This window comes from Arachis ipaensis, chromosome B03 (genome assembly GCF_000816755.2).
Source record: "Arachis ipaensis cultivar K30076 chromosome B03, Araip1.1, whole genome shotgun sequence".
NCBI classification, from domain to species: domain Eukaryota; kingdom Viridiplantae; phylum Streptophyta; class Magnoliopsida; order Fabales; family Fabaceae; genus Arachis; species Arachis ipaensis.
The window spans coordinates 26,683,208-26,704,061 of NC_029787.2; the positions used below are offsets into that span (position 1 = coordinate 26,683,208).

Here is a 20,854-nt window from a genome sequence, read left to right on the forward strand (position 1 = left end):
AGTTTGATAAATTTTAAAAAATTACATCATAATTAATTTTTTTGACAAAATAAAATTAAATATTAGTAATTGACATATAATAATTAAAATTTGTTGATTTAAATATTAGTAACTGACATAGTAATTCAAATTCAACTTTTTTTTAACATCGAAATGGTCAAATAAAAAATAATTAAGCAAATTGAATCAATTAATTTTTTAAAAATAAAATAAAAATAATTAAATTTGTACCTTTTTGTTTTAAAGTTAGACAAACGAAGTTTGATCAACAATAAAAAAATATTATATGTCATTTTTTTTATTATCTGATCATAAAACATTTTTTTATGATTTATTTATAATAACCGTTTTTTAATCTTAAAAGAAAGCCAGATAAAAAAGATCTTAAGAAAAAATATATAATTAACATCATCGGACATACATTTTTTTGTCCAAAAAACCAATAATCTCAACGAAATTTAACAAGGTAATTAACATCACATCACATTATATTATTTCTAATTAGTGGAAACAAATTTATGCTATTTTTGATACTCATCATAATAACAACTGCTTCACCTGATAAATACAAAAATAGCAGAGCAATACGTACTCCTATCTAAATGAGACACTAAAAATCTATACATATAGACAATCTGAATCTATACCTTAAAATTTACCTTAATTTTTTTATGATAAGAGAATGAAACTTCCAAGTTCAACTGAACTTAAATAAAATTAAAAAATAAATATTATGCGTGTATAAATTGTGAGGAGGTCTCAGACAAAAGATATACAACAAAAATATTCTTCTTTTTTTTTATATATATGCTACAATAGTTTTCTATTTATATTTTTTATTTTATATTTATTTTCTCTTCTTTATTTATTTATTTTACAACAAAAATTGGATATTTTAAAATATTCTATTTTAATCTCTAGTTTTTTTTTGTCATACATAATAATCTTTTCTCTATTTTCTGGCGTAACTCACTAACGAAGAATGCTAAGTTGGCACATAAATTCGCACACGTGACAGTTAAGTATCGACGTGTTCAAAAGGATAAAACAGTCCATGAATTTGTATGAAGCGCTACGTTTAACACCCACTAGTTTCCTCTATATCAACGAAATTAAATTCGAAAAGACACCAAACTCCACAATTCACTCGTTTTTACATAAAAACCTTATACCACTACAACCTTATCTCCCTCTATATCATTTTGTGCGAAATAATAAGGATATGATGCTGTATATTAATGGAAAAGTGCACAAGTTTTCCAAAATGGATATTGACTTGCTGTGTTTCTTTAATTTAAAAACCATGTTCAAAAGACTTAGGCATCATGATTACAAAGCTATGTACTAGTTTGATTCTACGGCTTCTGACCTCAAATTTGAACAAAATACTATGGAGATGCTGAGATCAATGAGTTACGAGCATACAAAGAAAAAAACAAGAAGACTCTAAAATTTTATTTGTACTTTGATCACCAAATAATGTTATCTCTACTTGATGATGAAGAGTTTGATTTTGATGGTGATCAATCCAACAGTTCTTCTAGTGATGCTGACTATGAGATCATAGAGGATGAGTCGTATAGACCCCTAAGATTAGTGATGATAGTAGTGAAGATGAATGTGTGGTGATGAAAAAAAGATTATTAGGAGTGAAAAAAAAACAAAAACTCAATGAAATGTGTTAAGGAAGTTAAATAAAGAATTTAAAAGTAGCACCACAATAAGGAAGATTCCATTGAGTAGCAAGAAGGTTGGCGGGCCAACATATGTGAATGTGAGGAATAAAGATGGGCCAATAGGTTATGGCCCAAGTGGTGTTGTTAGGCTTAGTGTTGTTGCCAGGCCTATTAGTGTCGTAGGGCCTACAAATACAACAATAAAATCTGCTGGTGTTGATGGACCACATTTTGGAGCCGCTGGTATTAATGTTGATGAAAATAATGAAGAAGATGAGGAGTGCGATGAGGAGGTAGAGGAACCAGCATCAATGAGGGGGCTGGGTTTGGTAAAGTTTATTTTGAGTTGGGGATGGAATTTTCAACCATTGAAACATTCAAGAATACTTTGAAGGACCATGTTATATATGAAGGGAGAAATAAGATACATAGAGAATGACCAAAGAAGAATCAGGTGTGATTGTAAGCATGTTGTTGTGAGGATTAAGAAATCCAGGAAGTCAAAGAAACAAAAGGAAAAAAATGTGAAAGATGCAAGTGGAAAGGATACAAATGAGGAGAATGAAGTTGAAGAGAATGTGAATGTGAAGGACAAAATCATTCTTATATCGAAGTACATCATTTGATAAAGTCATTCTTATATATTTTATGAACGAATTTTTATCTAACTTAAATTTTGATAATATGATTTTAACCTAAAAGAAATATTTCAATCGTATCTGAATACCTACCTTTTTCTCATTATTTGATAATGTGATTTTTATTTTTTTATTTATACGGTTCTATTTAGTAAGAAATGGTCAAATTCAATCAATAACTAAAAAAAATTTACCAAAATATATATTTGCTGACTATTAAATATTTTTATTTTTTTCTAAATTTATAATTTATTCTTTATTTTAGAGAAAATTGAATAAAATTTATCTTATTATTATTATTATTATTAAAAATGTCATACATAGTTGCATATGTATCTTCTTGTAAATATCGGAACTGATTTCTGTTTCGACATTCTCTTTGGTTAATAATAATAATAATAATAACAATTCTGCTACATTATCAACAGTGGTCTTGTCAACTTTTATTGGGATGGACCCAAAACTCATTTCATTCAAAAAGCCACATTCTCAATTAGGCAAATGCTAGCGTATAGATGTTAAATTTTTTCTACATATAGATAACAGGTGTCAAACTTATAATACAATTTGTTACAATGCACAGAAATCAAAGACAACATTTTTTATAGCATTGGGACCCACACATTCAAAAATTTATTTTGTAAAAAAGAGTTAGAGTAGCGAATCAAGACATTTAGATATTTATAGTATTAGTTAGTTATTTAATAATAAAGATTTTGAAGTAATTTAACATACTTTAATTAGATTTTTAAAAGTGATTTCATTATTTTAAAAAAATATTTGTGCCTCTATCAAGTGATTTTTTTTAAAAGAATGTTTTTATTAATTAATTATTAAAGAAATAAAAAATAATGACAATAAAAACATAAATAAAATTTAAAAATATTTATTTTTTTTTACTAATCTTAGTGATTAATTTTTGTTAGCTGATAATTAACAATAAGCAAAGTTAAATATGGCGCCAAGAAAAACAAATTTTTAAGAATGTGGATTTTATTAGTCACGGTAACAATTCACATACCCCAGCACTCTAAAATCTTGATACCTATATATTTATACATATAAAAAAAATTTAACATCTACACACTAGCATTCGCCTCCCAATTAACTTAAGTTAATCCTAATGTCACGAATTTACTATTGTAAACCTAATTTCCCTTTACCCACATCTTGTTACTGTGCAGCCACTCCCCCCTCCCTCTCCACTTTCAGCGCCGCACAACCCATCCTCGTTGCAGTCTTCAACGGTCGTCACCATCAACGGGAGTCAACGCCGCCGGAAAACCAAACAACGCCACTCGTGAGTACCTTTCCGCAGTCGCCCAAGCGTCGCCGCCTCTACTGCATGTTTGAAGACGCGTCCAATCGTCCGGCTTCCAACCCGATGCCGCCTCCTTGCTTCGCCTTAACACATGCCACGACTGAACTCTTCCGGCGTCGTGGAGTCACTAGCAAGCCCGTTGCTAATCGGCCTCTACATCCCCTCCCACCGCCGCTACCTGTCTCGCGTCCGAGCCCACCGCGCAGCGTGTCTTCCCTCCGGTGCTGACGCTGCACTAACAGGTAAGTGGTTCTTCAAGATTTCCATTAATTGCTGGTACTGGGTTTCATTTGTCAGTATTTCATAGGGTTTAAGATTGACACAACATGGTTCCTTGAGTGTGTGGATTCTTTTAGAAAAGGAAAAAAGGTGAATTAATTCGTATGTGTCTATATGTCCGGGTTGAAAATGATTTGAATGTGGTCAACGTATAATTGGGTCATGATCATTTCTGGTCGTTACCGCACTGTAAATTAGGAGTGATATTTTGTATTGCTGAGTTAAAAGGAAAATGAAAAATAGTAGTTTTAATCGCAGCTATTGAACGTTACTTCAGATGTGTCTTCAGAGTGATGGAGTGTGATGATTTGTATTGCTGAGTAAGAGCTAATTTTCATAGATCGTTCCTTGATTCAACTAATATGTATGATTATCACTGATTAGTGTTTGTTTTGATACGTTAGGTGTTATTGATGTGAATATGGTTAATGGATGTTGCTTTCAAATGATTACATGTAGAAATCTAATTAATCATTCGAACTTTGATTGTGTTGATTAAGCAAAAATTAGTAGTTGGATGTTGAAAATTTTTATTCCTTAGTTGATATTTAGTTTATGGACTTTCACAAAATATATCACTTTCTAATAATTTTCAACTTTGTTTTCATTCCTGGCCTGTGTGCTTTACCAGTCTCGGATGATATGCACCATTTGATCCATCAGATTAATTTGAAGGAGGAGGATTATATCTTTGGATCTAACTTTGGTGGGATTTTAATACACTTGTTGAAACTAGTATCCCAGTAATAAAGTCTGGTGAAATTTCATCCTCAAGATCATTTTGGACTTCATTGATACTAGGGGTGTTATCGGTTCGGTTTGGTTCGATTTTGGATCAAAAACCAACCGAACCGAATCGAACCAAAAACGGTTTAGTTCGGTCGGTTTTCGGTTTTAAATCCTAACTAATAGAAAATTAATCTTAGTAAAATGATGTTCAAAACAATCAATAAATTAAAATAATATTACATTACATTCAAATTCAACACAATTTCAACTCATTCCAACAACTAAACATAAAACAAACACATTTGTTAAGTCTAAAATTTCCATTTCAATGTATTACTAACCACTTCTGTGGTTCAGTTCGGTTCGGTTCGGTTTCTGTCGAGCCAATCGAAAACCGAACCAAACCGATCGGTTTACATCGGAAAAAAACCAAAAAAACCAAATTTTTTCGGTTTTTATTCAGTTGTTGTAAATTTCGGTTCGGTTTTGCGATAAATTTCGGTTTGGTTCGATAACTTACACCCCTAATTGATACCATTAAAATTACTTTTCATTTAAAGGTTAAACTGGTCTAAATAATCTTTAGTCTGGTGTTTATAAATTAAAGTGGTTAAGCTAAAACATTATTTTATAATCTAAATAATCTTGTTGGAATTAGTATTCTAGTAATAATCTTTGGCTTTCAGTTTAAATAACTTGGTTTTGGTTTAAATTCTATTTTTATTTATTCAAAATAAGAAGCTAAAATTTTAGAGATTTTCAATGAATTTAAAGAAATGAGATAGGTTATTCTACCCTAAAGTCTTGAGACTCTACTGAAAAATTTTGTCACCAAATTCTGATTTAGAATGAACAATTTTTCATGACTTTTGAAAGAAAATTACAATTGATATGATTTTGAAAGGTTTGGAATTTTCAAAAAATGTTACCAAAGAAATGGATTTTGGTTTTAAAGGAAATTGATTTGAGAAATTGGAAATTATGATGAGTGATATTCCAGGAACGATAGTGTGTAGGACACTATATCCCTGGTGTAGCAGATCTTCTGCTGCAAGAGTGTGCCCGACACTATATCCGTGGGTTATGTGAGGTCGGAGGCAGATTATCCCACTCACATCCTTTCGAAATTATAAGAGTATGTGCGGACATTATATCTTTGGACCATGTGCCGGGCACAATATCCCTGGGGGTACCTATTTTATTCGTGACCGAATGGCAACATTCTCATGGGAATCTGTCGGGTTGACAATTGAACCGACAATGTGATATCACAGCCAGTAGGATAGACATTCATCATATGCATCTATGTGACATTGTTTTGATGTGCATATTGTAATTGGTTTACCTATGTGAATAATTATGTTTAATTACTAATTGCTATACTTGATGTAACTGCTTATATTGTGTTTGAACCTCTTTACTTGTGTATTTTGACTGAAATTGGTTGAATTATGATGGATTGGATGCTGATTGAGTTGTTTGGGTCTGATGCCATGATTGGTTTGTGTTTGATGTCTAGTTCTGTATGAAAAATCAAATTGGTTTAGTATAGACTTAAGATACCTATGATTGAAATAGGTTGGTCATTCATATTGTTTAGAAAATTTTTTAAGATTTTACAAGAAAGGACAAAGGTTTTGGATTTTGAGGAATTAACTAAGTTCTCTTTTAAAGAGGATTTTTTTGGATTTTTGAATGTAAACATTCGGTTTTTGAAAAGATACATAAGGCGAGCAACGATCACTGTACTCTGAAAACAGTTTTATTTTACGTCTCTTATTATAGCAATTCTGTAACCCTATAGTGAGAACCAGCGAGGACGATGTTCTCACTCCCCTACAGATTTTCCCTTTTTCAGGACATGGACGAAGAAGTTATGAAGACTTTATTTCTAGTTTTGTTATACGATATTTTTGTATTGTTTTAGATGTTATATTTTTTTCTCGCCTTTATCTTTACCAATTTTGTAAGAAGGATAGGATTTATGATATGTAAAGTTTGTATATTGATACTATATGTATATATGTATTCTTTGTAAGTATGTATATATATGTTTTCAACAAAAAAGTCTTTCGAAAGGTTATGCGAGTTTTAAGTTTTAAACAAGCTCCTATTTTAGTATTAAATATAATTAGAGTCGTCGTAATATCCAAGCTATTAGAGTGACGCAGGCGGAAGCATAACATTCTGATAGTGACGGTATTATAAGATGCATATGTGGTACCACAATATCTCGTGACTCTGTTGCTCTATTTAACCCTTATTATTGAATTCCGGTTAAATTTTGAATGTGTTTTAAGGGAAGGCTCATTGAAGACATCGCAAAGGTGGTCATCCCCACTTATAAGCCCAATAAAAAAGGCCTGCCTTGCACATATGCCTCTATTTCAATACAACCAAATAGGTGAGTCCCCCTCAAATTCTTGCAATATCTTAGTTGGTAAGTTTCATTGAGATGCATACCAGTTCTCCTAATACAGCCTGTTGTTTCCATTCACATAGTTTTGATTGTGGTGTATACGCCATAAAATTCATGGAGTACTGGATCGACAGTGGGAATCTGAATGACTGGAATTATGTGAGCTTCCAAATTCTATAGCTAACTAACTAATTATTTAAACACACATCACTTTCTGTTCTTAAATGCAGTGATTCAACATTGATTTTCACATGCAGGACACCATCAAATAATATAGGTTGGAAATAATGCTTGACATCTTTCTATGTCATAAAAATTTAGCCATTGGAGATGCTTTGAATGCCGCCGGAACCAACCAATGAACAAACGTAAGGATGTTAGGACACTATTCACAGCACCTAGCACAAAGAGCATGCTTCAGCGAGTTGTAGGTAAGGATGGAAAAAGGTCAGGCAGTCTCCCAGGGGCCTGTAGCCTGGCCTGTGTTTGACTTGGCCTGGCCTGACCTGTTATAAAATAGGCACATGTTCAGACTCTTATAAAAGCCTTATTATGTTAATAGGCCAGGTCCAAACTCACTAATTAGCCTTATTGGCCTGTCAGGCCTGCCTGGGCCTGTTAATACATAATTTATTGAAAAATAAATTTTTTAAATATTATTTTTATTTTTGTAAAAAAAAATTATTAGGCCTTTTAACAGGCTTCAGGTCAGGCTAGACTGAATAACATGTCAGGTTTAGTACTTTAAAAAAAGTCTATAGCAGGCTGCAGGCCAGACTCAGGCTAATTGACTACATGATAGGGCAGGCCTGTTAAGAGCAAAGCCTGGCCTGGCCTGACCTGTTTCCACCCCTAGCTGCAGGATTACTAAAGAAAAAGCCCATCAAAAGGAGCTAAACTTGCAAAAAAAAGAGATGTCTATTACATTTTTGTTTACCTAGGCCAGGGATACACTCACATGTTTATCTATGTTTTGTTGGGACTTGATATTTTTCTCGTCTTACACACATTAACTGTATGTTTTGGATTCTTATGTTGTTAGTGTTTACTTGTTCTATGAACCTTGTTGAGCTTTGTTGGTCAATTCAACGAGAATGCATGTAATGTGGATGTGAATCTTGTCTTTTAGATATTGGTTTGTCTTTTTTGGCACATGATTGCGACGTTTTGAAGTATTTTTATTTTCAGTGGTGAAACATGTTGAGGTTTCAAGGTATTATTTTTGGATGTGTCTACTTATGTTAGTCATGTATTAGTCATGTATTGTTCGTAGGAGTCGAGAAATAATGGAATTGTCTTCTGATGGAAGTGTCTTGATATGGATGTGTCTACTTATGTTAGTTGCATTACCAAATCAAGTTTATCTTGAAACTTGATGTGTCTCATATAGGATTACGTTGACTCCTAGAGAATTGGTGTATGTAATACTTAAAAGATAGTAAAAATTCTACCAAGGTTGTGGTGGAGATTGGATGTAGGTTGCATTGCACAAGGCAACTGAATCAGGATATATGGTTGTGTCACCTTCTTCTTCTTTGCTTTAGTTCTGTTTTTTCTAGTTTTTATGAGACAAAACAAAATTTTCTCCTGCATAATCTGCTGTGCAGACCAAACAAAAGCCAAGATTAATTTTTGGTTTTACGGCTTAACTAATCAAAGTTAAAGAAGGCCATAGATTCGACCCCCTCTCTCTAAGCCTTTTGGAACCTTCAGTGCGCAATACCGTTTAATCGGTACATGTCTCCCTCATTTCCTACCATCTTTCACCAAAACTGCTTATCCCCTTGCCCTGCCTGGCACTACCGCAAACTTCTCCCTCCGCCGCCCACCGACGCTTCCGCCACAACGATTTGTAGCTGCCGTTGCCGTCCTCTGCCTCGGGCTGCGCCATGCACTGGTACCCACTTGCCCCTGCCTTGCTCTGCCGTTGACTCCAAGGATTCTTCTTCCTCCTTTGCTGTGGACCGTCTTCTTCCTTAACTTTCCTTCCTTCCAAGACTTTCCTCGCCGTCAATGGAGGTTCTCTTTGGCAAATGTTGCTCATGGGAAGCTATTGAGAGTTTGATTATATGCATAAATCGTCACAGCCTATTATGCATTAGCTTATTGCACATAAATTGTAGTAGGATGTTGTGTATTGTGGATGCACATAAATCATCCTACCCTAATGTATTTTAGGGTAAAAACGTGTAAACCTACTTACCTTAGGACAATTTATGTTCATTTTGGGAAGCTCAGTACATTGGGACGATTTATGTGCACTTTTTTTAAGACTTCCATGCATAAATCATCCTAAGGTGTAGCGTTTAATATATTATCTAATATATATAGTCTTGGGACGATTTATATATTAATAAGAATAGGAGATTCATATTTTAAACATTGGTTTAAGAAAATATGGTAATATTGAGCTCTCTTTATATAAAAAAGCTATTTTTTCTATTATGAATGAATTAGCGTTGATTTAGATTGGCATTAGATTTAGAAATCCTTAAAAATATAAGTTTTGTAAGTAGACCAAAGAATAATACATAACTTTATATTTTCTTTTTGTTTTATGCAATTTTTTTTTATTTCTTCTCTTCTTTATGATATTATTGCAATATTTTTATTATTATTTTTTGTTTGATGTTTTTTTTTTATTTTTATTCTTATTTAAAAAAAGAAAAATTATAAAAAGAAAAAACAAAAAAGAGAAGAAGAAGAAAAAAAAGATGATGATAACGATAAGGCGAGGAAAAGAAAAATTTTGAATTGTCTAAATTTATCAGAAAAATAACACCGATATTTTTTAAGCTTGACATAAGAAATTTTTGAATTTTGATACCAAAATTTTTTAACAATGACAAAAAATTCTTAACTACTTAAAAATTATTAAAAACAAAATTTGCACCGAAATTTTTTTAAAATATCATTAAAACTTCTCAAGCATAGTACCAAAATTTCTCCCAACATATCTTATTCTTCTACTTTTTCTTTATGTTTTGTCTTCTTTTTTTTTTTTTTATCTCCAAACATGTTCTTCTCCTTGTTTTTATGTTTTGTTATTGGTACAAATATTTTTTTGGTATCTTCTTATGTTTTACTTCAAAAATAGAGAATTTTATTAAAACAAAATTATTCTAAAATTGAATTGTATACTCCTAAGTCCTAAACAATAAATTGTCTTAAAATATGACAGGGAGATAAATTCAAATGTGTTTATTATGGTAACATTTTTATGTTTTATATAACAAATTTCTAGGATTTTTTTCTTTTATAAAATAAAATAAATAATTATTTCTCCAGAAAAGATTTTCCATCTTTATTTTCAGGAATACGATTTTTTTTTGGATTAAGAGTAAGTTCGCCCCCCGGCGAACTCTATGATGAGTTCGACAGACTATATATACTAGTGGGACCATTTTGGTTTGTCGCTTTCTTCATCAATTCTTTCTTTCAAATTTTCTCTTTTACTTTTTTTGTGCCTTTTCGACATTTGTGAAGTTTAGTGCGAGCGACTTTCTCAGTTCCAGGTTAGTAAATAATAGTCTATTTTTTTTATGTTAACTAGAATTATTTGGTTTACTGTTTACATGTTAGATAAAATTGTTAGGTATAGATCGTTTGTTAGTTAGAATAACAGATTTATTGTTTACATGTTAGTTAGTTAGACGTACTTTATAGTGTTGTTATGTTAGGTATATTATTTTATGTCGCCATTTTTTAGTATAGTGGGTGTCTATCAACATATTAAAGAATATAGAAAAGTATATTATCAGATAATTTAGTCAGAGGTATTAGATAGCGTTGTGAATTAGAAGGTAATTAATCGAATAATCAATTAGGTTAAGTAAGATAAGAAAGAAACGTGAGCAATAAAATTTAGGGTTGAGTTAGTTATAAATTAATTAGTTACATGACGACGTCATTTAGATAGAGTAAGCTTAAAATTAGTAGGTTTATAAGCTATTTTTCATTTATTTTATTTTTAATAATATAGTATGTGATTTTATTTTACTAGATTGTGTTTCGATGGAGCATCAGTTATTGGGTTATGAGCATGAGATGTATAGATTGGATCACGCTGAGCACATCGCTGGGAGGCTTGATCGAGTGGTATGATTTTTTAACCTTTTTTTATTGTATTGAATAAAAAGTGAACTTGCTATTGTATTTATTCACTGTACCATTTTTTATTAAAAAAAATTTTCTGTTTCGTAGGCGCCTCGGATCTTGCGCACCAGACAGAACTTGATGACACGGCCGCCAAAGCAGATTAGGCCATATCTGAGACGAGCCGGGTTTGAGTACGTCGCATATATGGTCGAGTTTGAGCATGATTGGTCGCTTGCCTCGGCGTTGATAGAGAGGTGGAGGCCTGAGTCCCACACATTTCATTTACCGTGCGGAGAGATGACTATCACCCTGCAGGACGTGGCCTATCAGTTGGGCCTTAGGATTGACGGTGATCCTGTTAGTGGATGTATAGATGGGTGGGAGCAACACTACCAGGGATGGACCATTGAGGTGTTATGTGAGCAAATACTAGGTGTTGTTCCCAGCCCAGAGGACAGGCAGTCACAGACGAAGTGGACTGTGAAGCTTACTTGGTTCCACAACACAGTTTGTGGAGAGGTAGAGCAAGATGCCAAAGAGGATCGGTTGATGAGGTATACGAGAGGATACATCATGTCGTTGATAGGTGGTATCCTCTTCTCCGATGCATCTGACTCTCAGGTGCATATCAGGTGGCTTCCCCTGCTGGAGGACCTTGATGCGTGTGGCAGGTTGTCGTGGAGTTCGGCTGTGTTGGCATGGCTGTACCGCCAGATGTGCCAGGCCACGGAGCATGGTCAGCGCAACTTGGGAGGATGCGTCAGCTTGATGCTTTCTTGGGCCTACCACCGTATTCCGTTAGTACGGCCCGATGGGTTTGATGCTCGTCGCTTTTCCCTGGTCATCAGCATACTGTGCCCACTGTGACCGTGGCATTTCTTCAAGCCAGTTTGTAATAGCTACGTTTTTTCCCCTCAGACGGCCATAATAATGAGCGAACTCATGATGCGACTTCGAGTACGCTGCATTAATAAGAACCTTCTTCAAGTCTTTGTTCTTGGGTCATGAAATTCGCTGCAATGTGTCTTGTACAAAATGCTTGGAAGGCATGCGGCGGTTTCCATAAACTCCCTTCGGCATTTAGTGCTTCATCAATGGACTTGTGTTTGTCTGAAATCACTAACACCCCTGGTTGTGGTGTAACATGCTCCCGTAAGTACGAAAGAAAGAACAACCACGCCTCCTTTGTCTCACCCTCAACAACTGCGAATGCAACGAGCAGAATGTTTGCATTCCCGTCTTGCGCTATGGCCATCAAAAAAGTTCCACCGTATTTACCATATAGGTGGGTGCCATCAATAGAGATAAGTGGCTTGCAATGCTTGAAGGCCTCAACACACGGTGGAAACGTCCAAAAGACCCGATGAAACATCACAGTGTCGGTGGAGGTAGGCCAAGGCTATGTCACTAGTTGCACCCAAGTACCTAAATGGACATACATTACTCAGCTTTTTGTACATGGCTGAATTATTTAATAGCGAATAAATAAACCGAAAATAAATCTTACCTGGCAAGTACATCTGTATAGCGAATAACCACCGAGGAAGCTCGTTGTATGACTCCTCCCAATCGTCATATATTCTAGTGATGACTCTCTGTTTTGCAAGCCAAACCTTTCTGTACGACACCTTGTAACCAAAGTGATTCTCCACACCTCCTTGTAAAACCCTGATGCTGATTGTCGGATCGGCCTTGACCATCGTGATAATGTGTTGTGCAATCACTTTTGAATCCAACCTACGATGATCTTGCCCCATCAAAGTTTGCATGCAAGTATGAGGACCAGTGTATCTCCTAACCTCCCACCTTTCTTGCTTTCGGCGATATGATATAAGTATGCTTCAATTACAACCGGGTCCAAACTGGATACATCGTGCATTGTACCTCCAATGGTCACTCTCTACTATTTTGTACTTCACACCCCTCCTGATGCTGTACTGCTTAACTGCCAACATGACTGCTTCCTTGTTCCCAAATTGTTGTCTAGCCTCAAACTCGTTGCTTAGGTCTTCTTCAGTACCTCCTTGGGTAAACGACCAATACGAAGTCATTGCATCGAGATTCAACCTAGTGAAATGATCCGGCCGGTCATATGGTCGAGAAATGGCAGGCTGTGTCAGAGCAATCTGTGTGTCACCATAGTAGTTCATCTCCTCTTCCTCGTCACCATCATCAGGGATTTCGGGTGGTTCTTCGTCAGCATCGTCTCCATCATCGAGGTTGACTTCATACTGCTCCATCATCGGATCTCTAATAGCAGAACTGTCATGACTTTCAAGACCGTCATCCATTAAGTCAACGTTACGAACTTCAACATTAGACCCCTCCTGACTACCCTGAGATGACATATTTCGGTCCACCATCGTCCTTCTGATAGTTCTTCTAACAACGCCACTCGTCAGACTATCATCGACAGTATCTGCAGATGATCCTCGGCCACCAAACTCAACAAGAAACACGTATAATTCCAACAGATGAATATTAGTCCATCGGTTGTGCCACGACCTTATAAGCCGTACGTCCTCGTCGTCGCGCAACTGGTACCTAATTCAAAACAATAGAAATATCGCTCACAACGATGATCTGATAAATACACTAGCAACAGAGACAAAGACAACACAAACGTAACATACCTTTTATAAAACAAGTTGCCATCTAACTCGATCGGATATCTGTAGTAAATTTTTTCACCCTTTTAGACTCCTGTTGTCCGAGGGCATGCAATATCAAATTCTTCAAAGCTGTTAAACTGTTGATTTTCGGTGTCATATACGTAATTATCGGTTGGCCCGATCTAAAGATAATTGAACCTTTTTCATCATAAACTATTTCACCATCGCAATGAATGGATAACAATGGATTTTCTGACATCGTAGCAACAATGCCAATAGTGAGGAAGAAAGTAATTAGAAAAATTGTGGCTGCTTGATCTCCAATAGGCCTGCTTTTATCTCCGAACTCATCATAGAGTTCGCCGGGAGGTGCGGTGAACTTGCTCTTAATCGCAAAAAAAGAAAAAAAATCGTATTCCTAAAAATAAAGATGAAAAATATTTTCTGAGAAAATAATTATTTATTTTATTTTATAAAGGAACAAAAATTCCAAATTTCAATGTCATTTCTATTTTATTTTGTTTTATATAAAAAATTTCGGGGTCATTTCTCTTCTTTTTCATCTTTATCGTGATTTTTTGTATTCTACTTTTCTTTCTTATTCTTCTCCTTCATAAAACATTTTTAAAATACACAAATAAATAAACAAACAAAGAAGATAAAAAAAATAAGAAAAAAATATAAGAAAAAGAAGGAAACAATACTAATCTTGACAATAATGATAAAGATAATGATGATGATGATGAATGAAGAGGAGAAAGAAGAGGAAGAGGAGGAGAAAATAAGAGAGGAAGAAATAATCAACTAAAAAAAGAAGGAATGATGAAGAGAAAGAAAAAAAAAAAAAGAAAAAGAAAACAAACAAAGAAAAAAAAACGCATATATATTATGATTTGGTTATATAAAATGCTTTATTGTTTAGAATCACTGGTACACTTAATTGAAAAAAAATGATATTAGTGGATTAACATAATAATAATGTTGTTGTCGGATATATAATTTATATGATAGTAAATAGACCTCCCAATTTATGAAAGACTTAATAATATTATAGTCAAAAATTTTTCAAAGCATTGTAAATCAATAGGTCAAAGTTAACCTAAATTTAACATCATATTATCTCACTTTAAATTGATAATAAATTAATATATTTTTAAAAAACTAATAACAATTACTATGGGATAATACGGTAAGATTCAATATGGGTTATTACTATAGTCTATTTAAAAGAGTAAACCAAGCTCCTTAACTTCATGCAAGTGCTAGCCTTCGTCATACATGCTTTGTACTCGTTGTTTTAGTTGAATTTATTTTTTAATTATACTTTATTTTAGTTTGATTCTTTGTTTTAGTAGGACTCTATATTTGCATTCGCTCATTATTTCACTTGCATTCGTTGTAAAATGTAACTATTTATTACTCGTGTCCTAAATTCCTGTAGCATGCTATCATTTATCACAAAGTTCAACTAAATGAGTGCAGAGTGCCACGATTTAGATTTAGTATATATTTAGATAATGATTATCTCTGCTATTTACGATTTACTACTCTAATAACTTTACCTACTGAATCGTTGTGAGATGATTTAAGATAGTTTATTATTTTTAAATTAAATCATTTTCAATTTAAATAGGTAAAAAATAGTGATAATTATTTAAGTTGTTCTGTCAGGTTTTTTATTAGCTCCTCTGTTATTTAAATTTTTAACTTATATATCCCATCTTTATACATTATCTTTATATTGATTACACTTTAATGTCTTCTAATTTATATCTTTTAATTTTTATCTAAAACTTCATCATCTCTATCTTAATCTTATATTCCATCTTTTTTTAGAGAGTTAACATTGTTCAAATTAGGACAAAAAAAATTTTATTTTAAACAAAAGATAAATAAATTTAACAAAATTACAGTAATATCATCTCATCTCATTTAACAATAAAAATTAAATATAATAAAAGAAAAAATTCGGCAAAATAGTCTATTGCACCATAATTTGTGCTTCCTCACTAGGGAAAATAACACAGCTGAAGATCAGTTTTCAAAAGTGTATCAATCATATTCTTCTATAGCCAGAAGAGATGTAAATAATATCTGATAAGAACAAGGCATTAGGCAACAGTAGTGGAGGAAGGCGTCATCACAAAAGAAAAAATAGCAGAGAGACGGATGGAAAAGGAAGAAAGTGGAGACAATAGAGCATAAAATAGTTCTTTAGTAGGGTGTTGATCTCTATTTTGTTAAAATTTAAGATACTTTGTGTATGTTTGAGGAGTCTATTCTATATTTATTTATTTAATATTTTCAATTAACTATTGTATTATTTTTGCTTTAACATCCTATTAAACTCTTAAAAAACTGTTCTAAACAAAATTATTTAAATTGGCAGCTCGTGTTTTTGTTGTAGATTAAAGAATGTGACCGACTAAAAAAAATTTATATTTTACGAGTTTATTTTTAAAATAAAAATTTTGTCCATTCAAGAATCAAGACAATCTGATGGATGGCTAATGTTCGGTTTTGAAATCGTTTTGTCTTTGACAACGGACAACCCAATGAACATTAAAAAATTAGCAAATTTTTATTGAAATTAAACTAAACTTGCCTCAAAACTAGTTTTTCAATGATATTTCATAAGATCATTTAACAAACAAAAAATATATTGAAAAAAAAAAGTGCTTATGGCGAGTCTCAAATCGTATGCAATAAGATGGATATAGATATATGGTGGCCATGTGTGTATATACATGGTTATTGAGAGATGAATTACATAAGATGAAAATAATAAAGAGATTGAAGAATTTATCTCCAAACTATAGTTTATGTTGTTGCTCCACTACACATTGAAGTAACAAAAGAACACTTTGAAAGAACTAGCATTGTCCACAAATTTAGAAAGAGATAATTTATCATTGTTGTTAAACTCAGCAGTAATGTATGTTGCTTCTTTGATTTTTTTATCTGAAATCGGTGTGTATTCTGTTTTTGATAGACTTGTCTTAATCATTATTGAATTTTTTCATAAAATTGTATACTGCAAGGTACTTTTGCCCGTAGAAGTGGAAACCCTCATCATCATAAGTGATCTTTAATATGGCCAAAGCCTCAAGTTCATTGGAAAGAGCAGAGAAGGGATCAATCCATCTTCTACTCCAACTACTGCTCTCTTTCTTTGAATCCACGTTGATTCGGTGCTTTAAGAATGCTGCCATTAACTTCGCTTCTCTACAAGAGTTGTTGTAATCATTATTAAACCACTCTTCCACCTTAGCCCATGACAACAATAAAGACGTCTCACGGTCCACAAATTCTTTTATTTTCCTATTCTTTCACAATTTTATTATGGTATCAGAGCTCTTCTTGAGCTCTGCTGACATCCATGGATCAAGGAGAAAGGGCACACCAGCAACTTCATCCGGAGCCTCTTTTCGACCTTTCGTCATCCCAACACTTTTCTTTCATGGCACTTCCTTTCAATGAAGAAGCTCGTCCTTCAAATCAACTTGAGCTTTTGCCAAGTCCAATTACTCATTATCTTTGTTCTTTCAATACCTTTTCTACTGTTAACAATTCTTCAAATCGAGATTCATTCTTGAATACTTGGATCATTGATTCTGGTGCCACAGATCATATTGCATCAAATTTATCTTGGTTTATTTCTTACACACAAATTTCTCCTATTATTGTTCATTTTCCAAATGGTTCTCGAACTACTGTTTCTTATAAAGGCATCGTTCAGTTTTCACCATCCTTGGTTCTTCATGATGTTCTTTATTTACCTCACTTCAACTTTAATATTATCTCTGTTTCAAAAATTACTTCAGCACTCATATGTGAACTCACTTTTTCACCTTCTTCTTGCACTCTACAGAGCAACAATTTGGGGACGATTGATTTGGCCAGAATGAGAGAGGGATTATATGTCTTTGAACCCAATTTCGGTAAAAATTTATCTACTACACACTCCATAAATTCCATCCAATCTCCACCCATTACACCTTCCAATATATGGCATTTTCGTTTAGGACACCTTTCTGGGCAAAGACTTAATCATTTACATAAACAATTTCCTTTTATCTCTATGCATCATGACGAGGCTTGTGACATTTGTCATCTTTCTAAACAAAAGAAACTTTCTTTTTCTCAAAGTTTTAACAAAGCTAATGCAAGTTTTGATTTATTACACTTTGATATTTGGGGTCCGTTTCGACAAAATTCTATTCATAATCATAAATATTTTTTTACTATTGTTGATGATTTTAGCCGCTTTACATGGGTTACTTTATTAAAATCAAAAGGAGAAGTGCAAAATCAAATAAAAAATTTTATTACTTTAATTGAAACACAATTCAACTCCAAAGTCAAAACTATTCGTTCCGATAATGGACCAGAATTTATTTTACCTGATTTTTATGCTTCAAAGGGCATTATTCATCAACGTAGTTGTGTTGAAACTCCTCAACAAAATGGAAGGGTAGAACGCAAGCATCAACATATTTTGAACATAGCTCGTGCTTTTATGTTTCAATCTAATTTACCATCATCTTTTTGGTCTTATGCTGTTAGACATGCTGTTTATTTACTTAATAGAGTTCCATCATTCGCAATTAATTTTAAAACACCATTTGAGATTTTGTTCAATCATCCACCAAATTATCATGACCTTAAAGTTTTTGGATGCTTATGTTTTGTTTCTACAAAAATGGCAAATAGATCAAAATTTGATCCAAGAGCTAAAAAGGCTGTATTTATTGGCTTTCAACCTGGTTTTAAAGGATATATTATTTATGATTTAGAAGATAAAAGAATTGAGATTTCTAGAAACGTAATTTTTTATGAAATGATCTTGCCCTTAGTCACAAAAAATGTCCAATTCCAGACACTCAGCCCAACATTGCCAAACACACCTTCTCAAAAACAAGATTCAGTTAGTCTTCCAGTTGAACCCTCACCTATACCCATTGACCCAACTCCACCTAGTCCTTTATTTTCTCCAACAACCTCTCCTTCTTCCTCACTATCATTTCCTAACCAAGTTGAACCCATGACCACCGAATCACTTTCAACACTAGACACTAGTCCACCATCACCTTCTCATCCCCCGTCACCTTCTTCACCACCTGAGCAACCTTATCCTCGTCATTCCGACCGGTCTCACTGACCTCCAGCATATCTCTCTGATTACTTATGTAATTCCTCTCTCATCTCTACAAATCAATCTCCCTCAAAGTGCAAATATCCTTTATCTTCAGTCATGTCTTTTTCTTCTTTTTCATCTTCACATAAAAAGTTTCTTTTATCTCTACATTCTGACGTTGAGCCAAAGTCTTTTAAGGACGCCAATCAACACTCTAATTGGCGTAGTGCTATGAAAGATGAGTTGGATGCTCTTGAGATGAACAAAACTTGGCGTCTTGTTGATTGCCCTGCAGGGGTTAAGCCGGTTGGCTGTAAATGGGTCTATCGCATCAAACGCAAGCCTGATGGTTCAGTTGATCGATATAAAGCACGCCTTGTGGCTAAAGGGTTCACTCAAACTGAAGGTGTTGATTTCTTGAAAACTTTCTCCCCTGTTGTCAAGCCTGCCACCATCAGATTAGTTTTGGCATTGGCCTCTATGAAGCATTAGCCTATACATCAGTTGGATGTCAATAATGCTTTCTTACATGGGGATCTTTCTGAAGATGTTTATATGACTCTGCCACCTGGATTTATATCTCCTCAACCGAATCAATGCTGTAAGCTACTAAAGTCACTGTATGGTTTACGACAATCTAGTCGTATGTGGTATGACAAACTTTCTCATCTTTTGCTATCTCATGGATATCAGCAGACCTCATTTGATTATAGTTTATTTGTCAAATTCATTGGTGATCAAATTTCTATCCTTTTAGTCTATGTTGACGACATTGTTCTCACTGGTAATTCCATTTCTGAACTTGCTGCCATTAAGTCTATTTTGCACCAACACTTTCGATTTAAAGACTTGGGCCCATTAAAATATTTTTTGGGTATTGAGGTTGCTCAATCAAAGAAGGAAATTTGCTTATCTCAGAGAAAATATTGTCTTGATCTTTTGGAAGATTCTGGTTTATTAGGTGCTAAACCTGCCTCTGTTCCAATGGATAGTACCACAAGACTATATCAAGACAAAAGTCCCCTGCTATCCGACCCTTTTGTATATCGTCGTTTGGTTGGCCGTCTTATCTATCTCACCACTACTCGACCGGACATCATGTATACCACTCAACAATTAAGTAAATTCATGGCATCTCCTACTGAATCTCATCTTCAAGCTGCCAAGCATGTGTTACGATATCTGAAAACTAGTCCCGGCAAAGGACTTTTCTTTCCAAGGGAATCAGAAATTCAGCTTCTCGGCTTCAGTGACTCTGATTGGGCCGGATGTCCTGACACTCGGCGATCTTTAACAGGTTATTGTTTCTTCTTAGGCAGTTCTTTAATCTCTTGGAAGACCAAGAAACAAACCAATGTTGCCCGCTCATCCACGAAAGCAGAATATCGTGCACTTGCCAACACAACTTGTGAACTTCAATGGATACTAAATGTGTTACAATTTTTACGCATCTCTCCTATTTGCCCACCAGTTTTATATTGTGATAATCAGAGTGCTCTTCATATTACTGCTAACCCGGTTTTTCATGAACGGACCAAACATTTAGAGGTTGATTGTCACTTGGTTCGACAAAAAGCTCAAGCTGGAGTGATGAAACTTCTCCCAATTCCCTCCTCTGGGCAACTAGCTGACATCTTCACCAAGCCTTTGTCTCCTCAACCCTTCCATCTTAATCTGAATAAGCTTAGTGTTCTTGACATCTTTCATCCTCCAGCTTGCGGGGGCGTATTAAACCACTCTTCCACCTTAGCCCATGACAACAATAAAGACGTTTCACGGCCCACAAATTCAGCCCAACAGAATTTATTGTTGTCATGGGCTAAGGTGAAAGAGTGATTTAATAATCATCATCATTTGGATTTTTTTTTTTTTGTCTTTTTTAAACTCTGCTTGTAGCTTCCCTTCATAGATGTTGGATGGCAATGCATCTTCATTCTTTCTTTCC

The 20,854-nt window shown here is 34.0% G+C and overlaps 1 protein-coding gene and 1 long non-coding RNA gene across 3 annotated transcripts; both read left to right on the top strand.

Moving 5' to 3' along the window:
* LOC107634333 lies at positions 3,313-7,646 on the top strand. Of its 2 annotated transcripts, none has more exons than XR_002359069.1 (4): positions 3,313-3,877; positions 6,944-7,047; positions 7,146-7,221; positions 7,320-7,646. It is a non-coding gene; the product is annotated as an uncharacterized LOC107634333 (long non-coding RNA). The 2 variants fall into 2 exon arrangements; XR_001618849.2 differs by having other exon boundaries at positions 6,949-7,047.
* Positions 10,389-12,045, top strand: LOC107632840 (protein MAIN-LIKE 1-like). The gene is made up of 2 exons (XM_016336485.2): positions 10,389-11,160; positions 11,266-12,045. Exons 1-2 carry the CDS (start codon positions 11,077-11,079, stop codon positions 12,025-12,027), a joined length of 846 nt encoding a protein of 281 aa, XP_016191971.1. The 5' UTR covers positions 10,389-11,076; the 3' UTR covers positions 12,028-12,045.

Bases quoted from the DNA above. Each gene is read 5' to 3' on its own strand.
- LOC107632840 (XM_016336485.2), top strand. From the start codon at position 11,077: ATGGAGCATCAGTTATTGGGTTATGAGCATGAGATGTATAGATTGGAT. The intron at 11,161-11,265 runs GTATGATTTTTT...TCTGTTTCGTAG, and splicing joins CTGGGAGGCTTGATCGAGTG to GCGCCTCGGATCTTGCGCAC.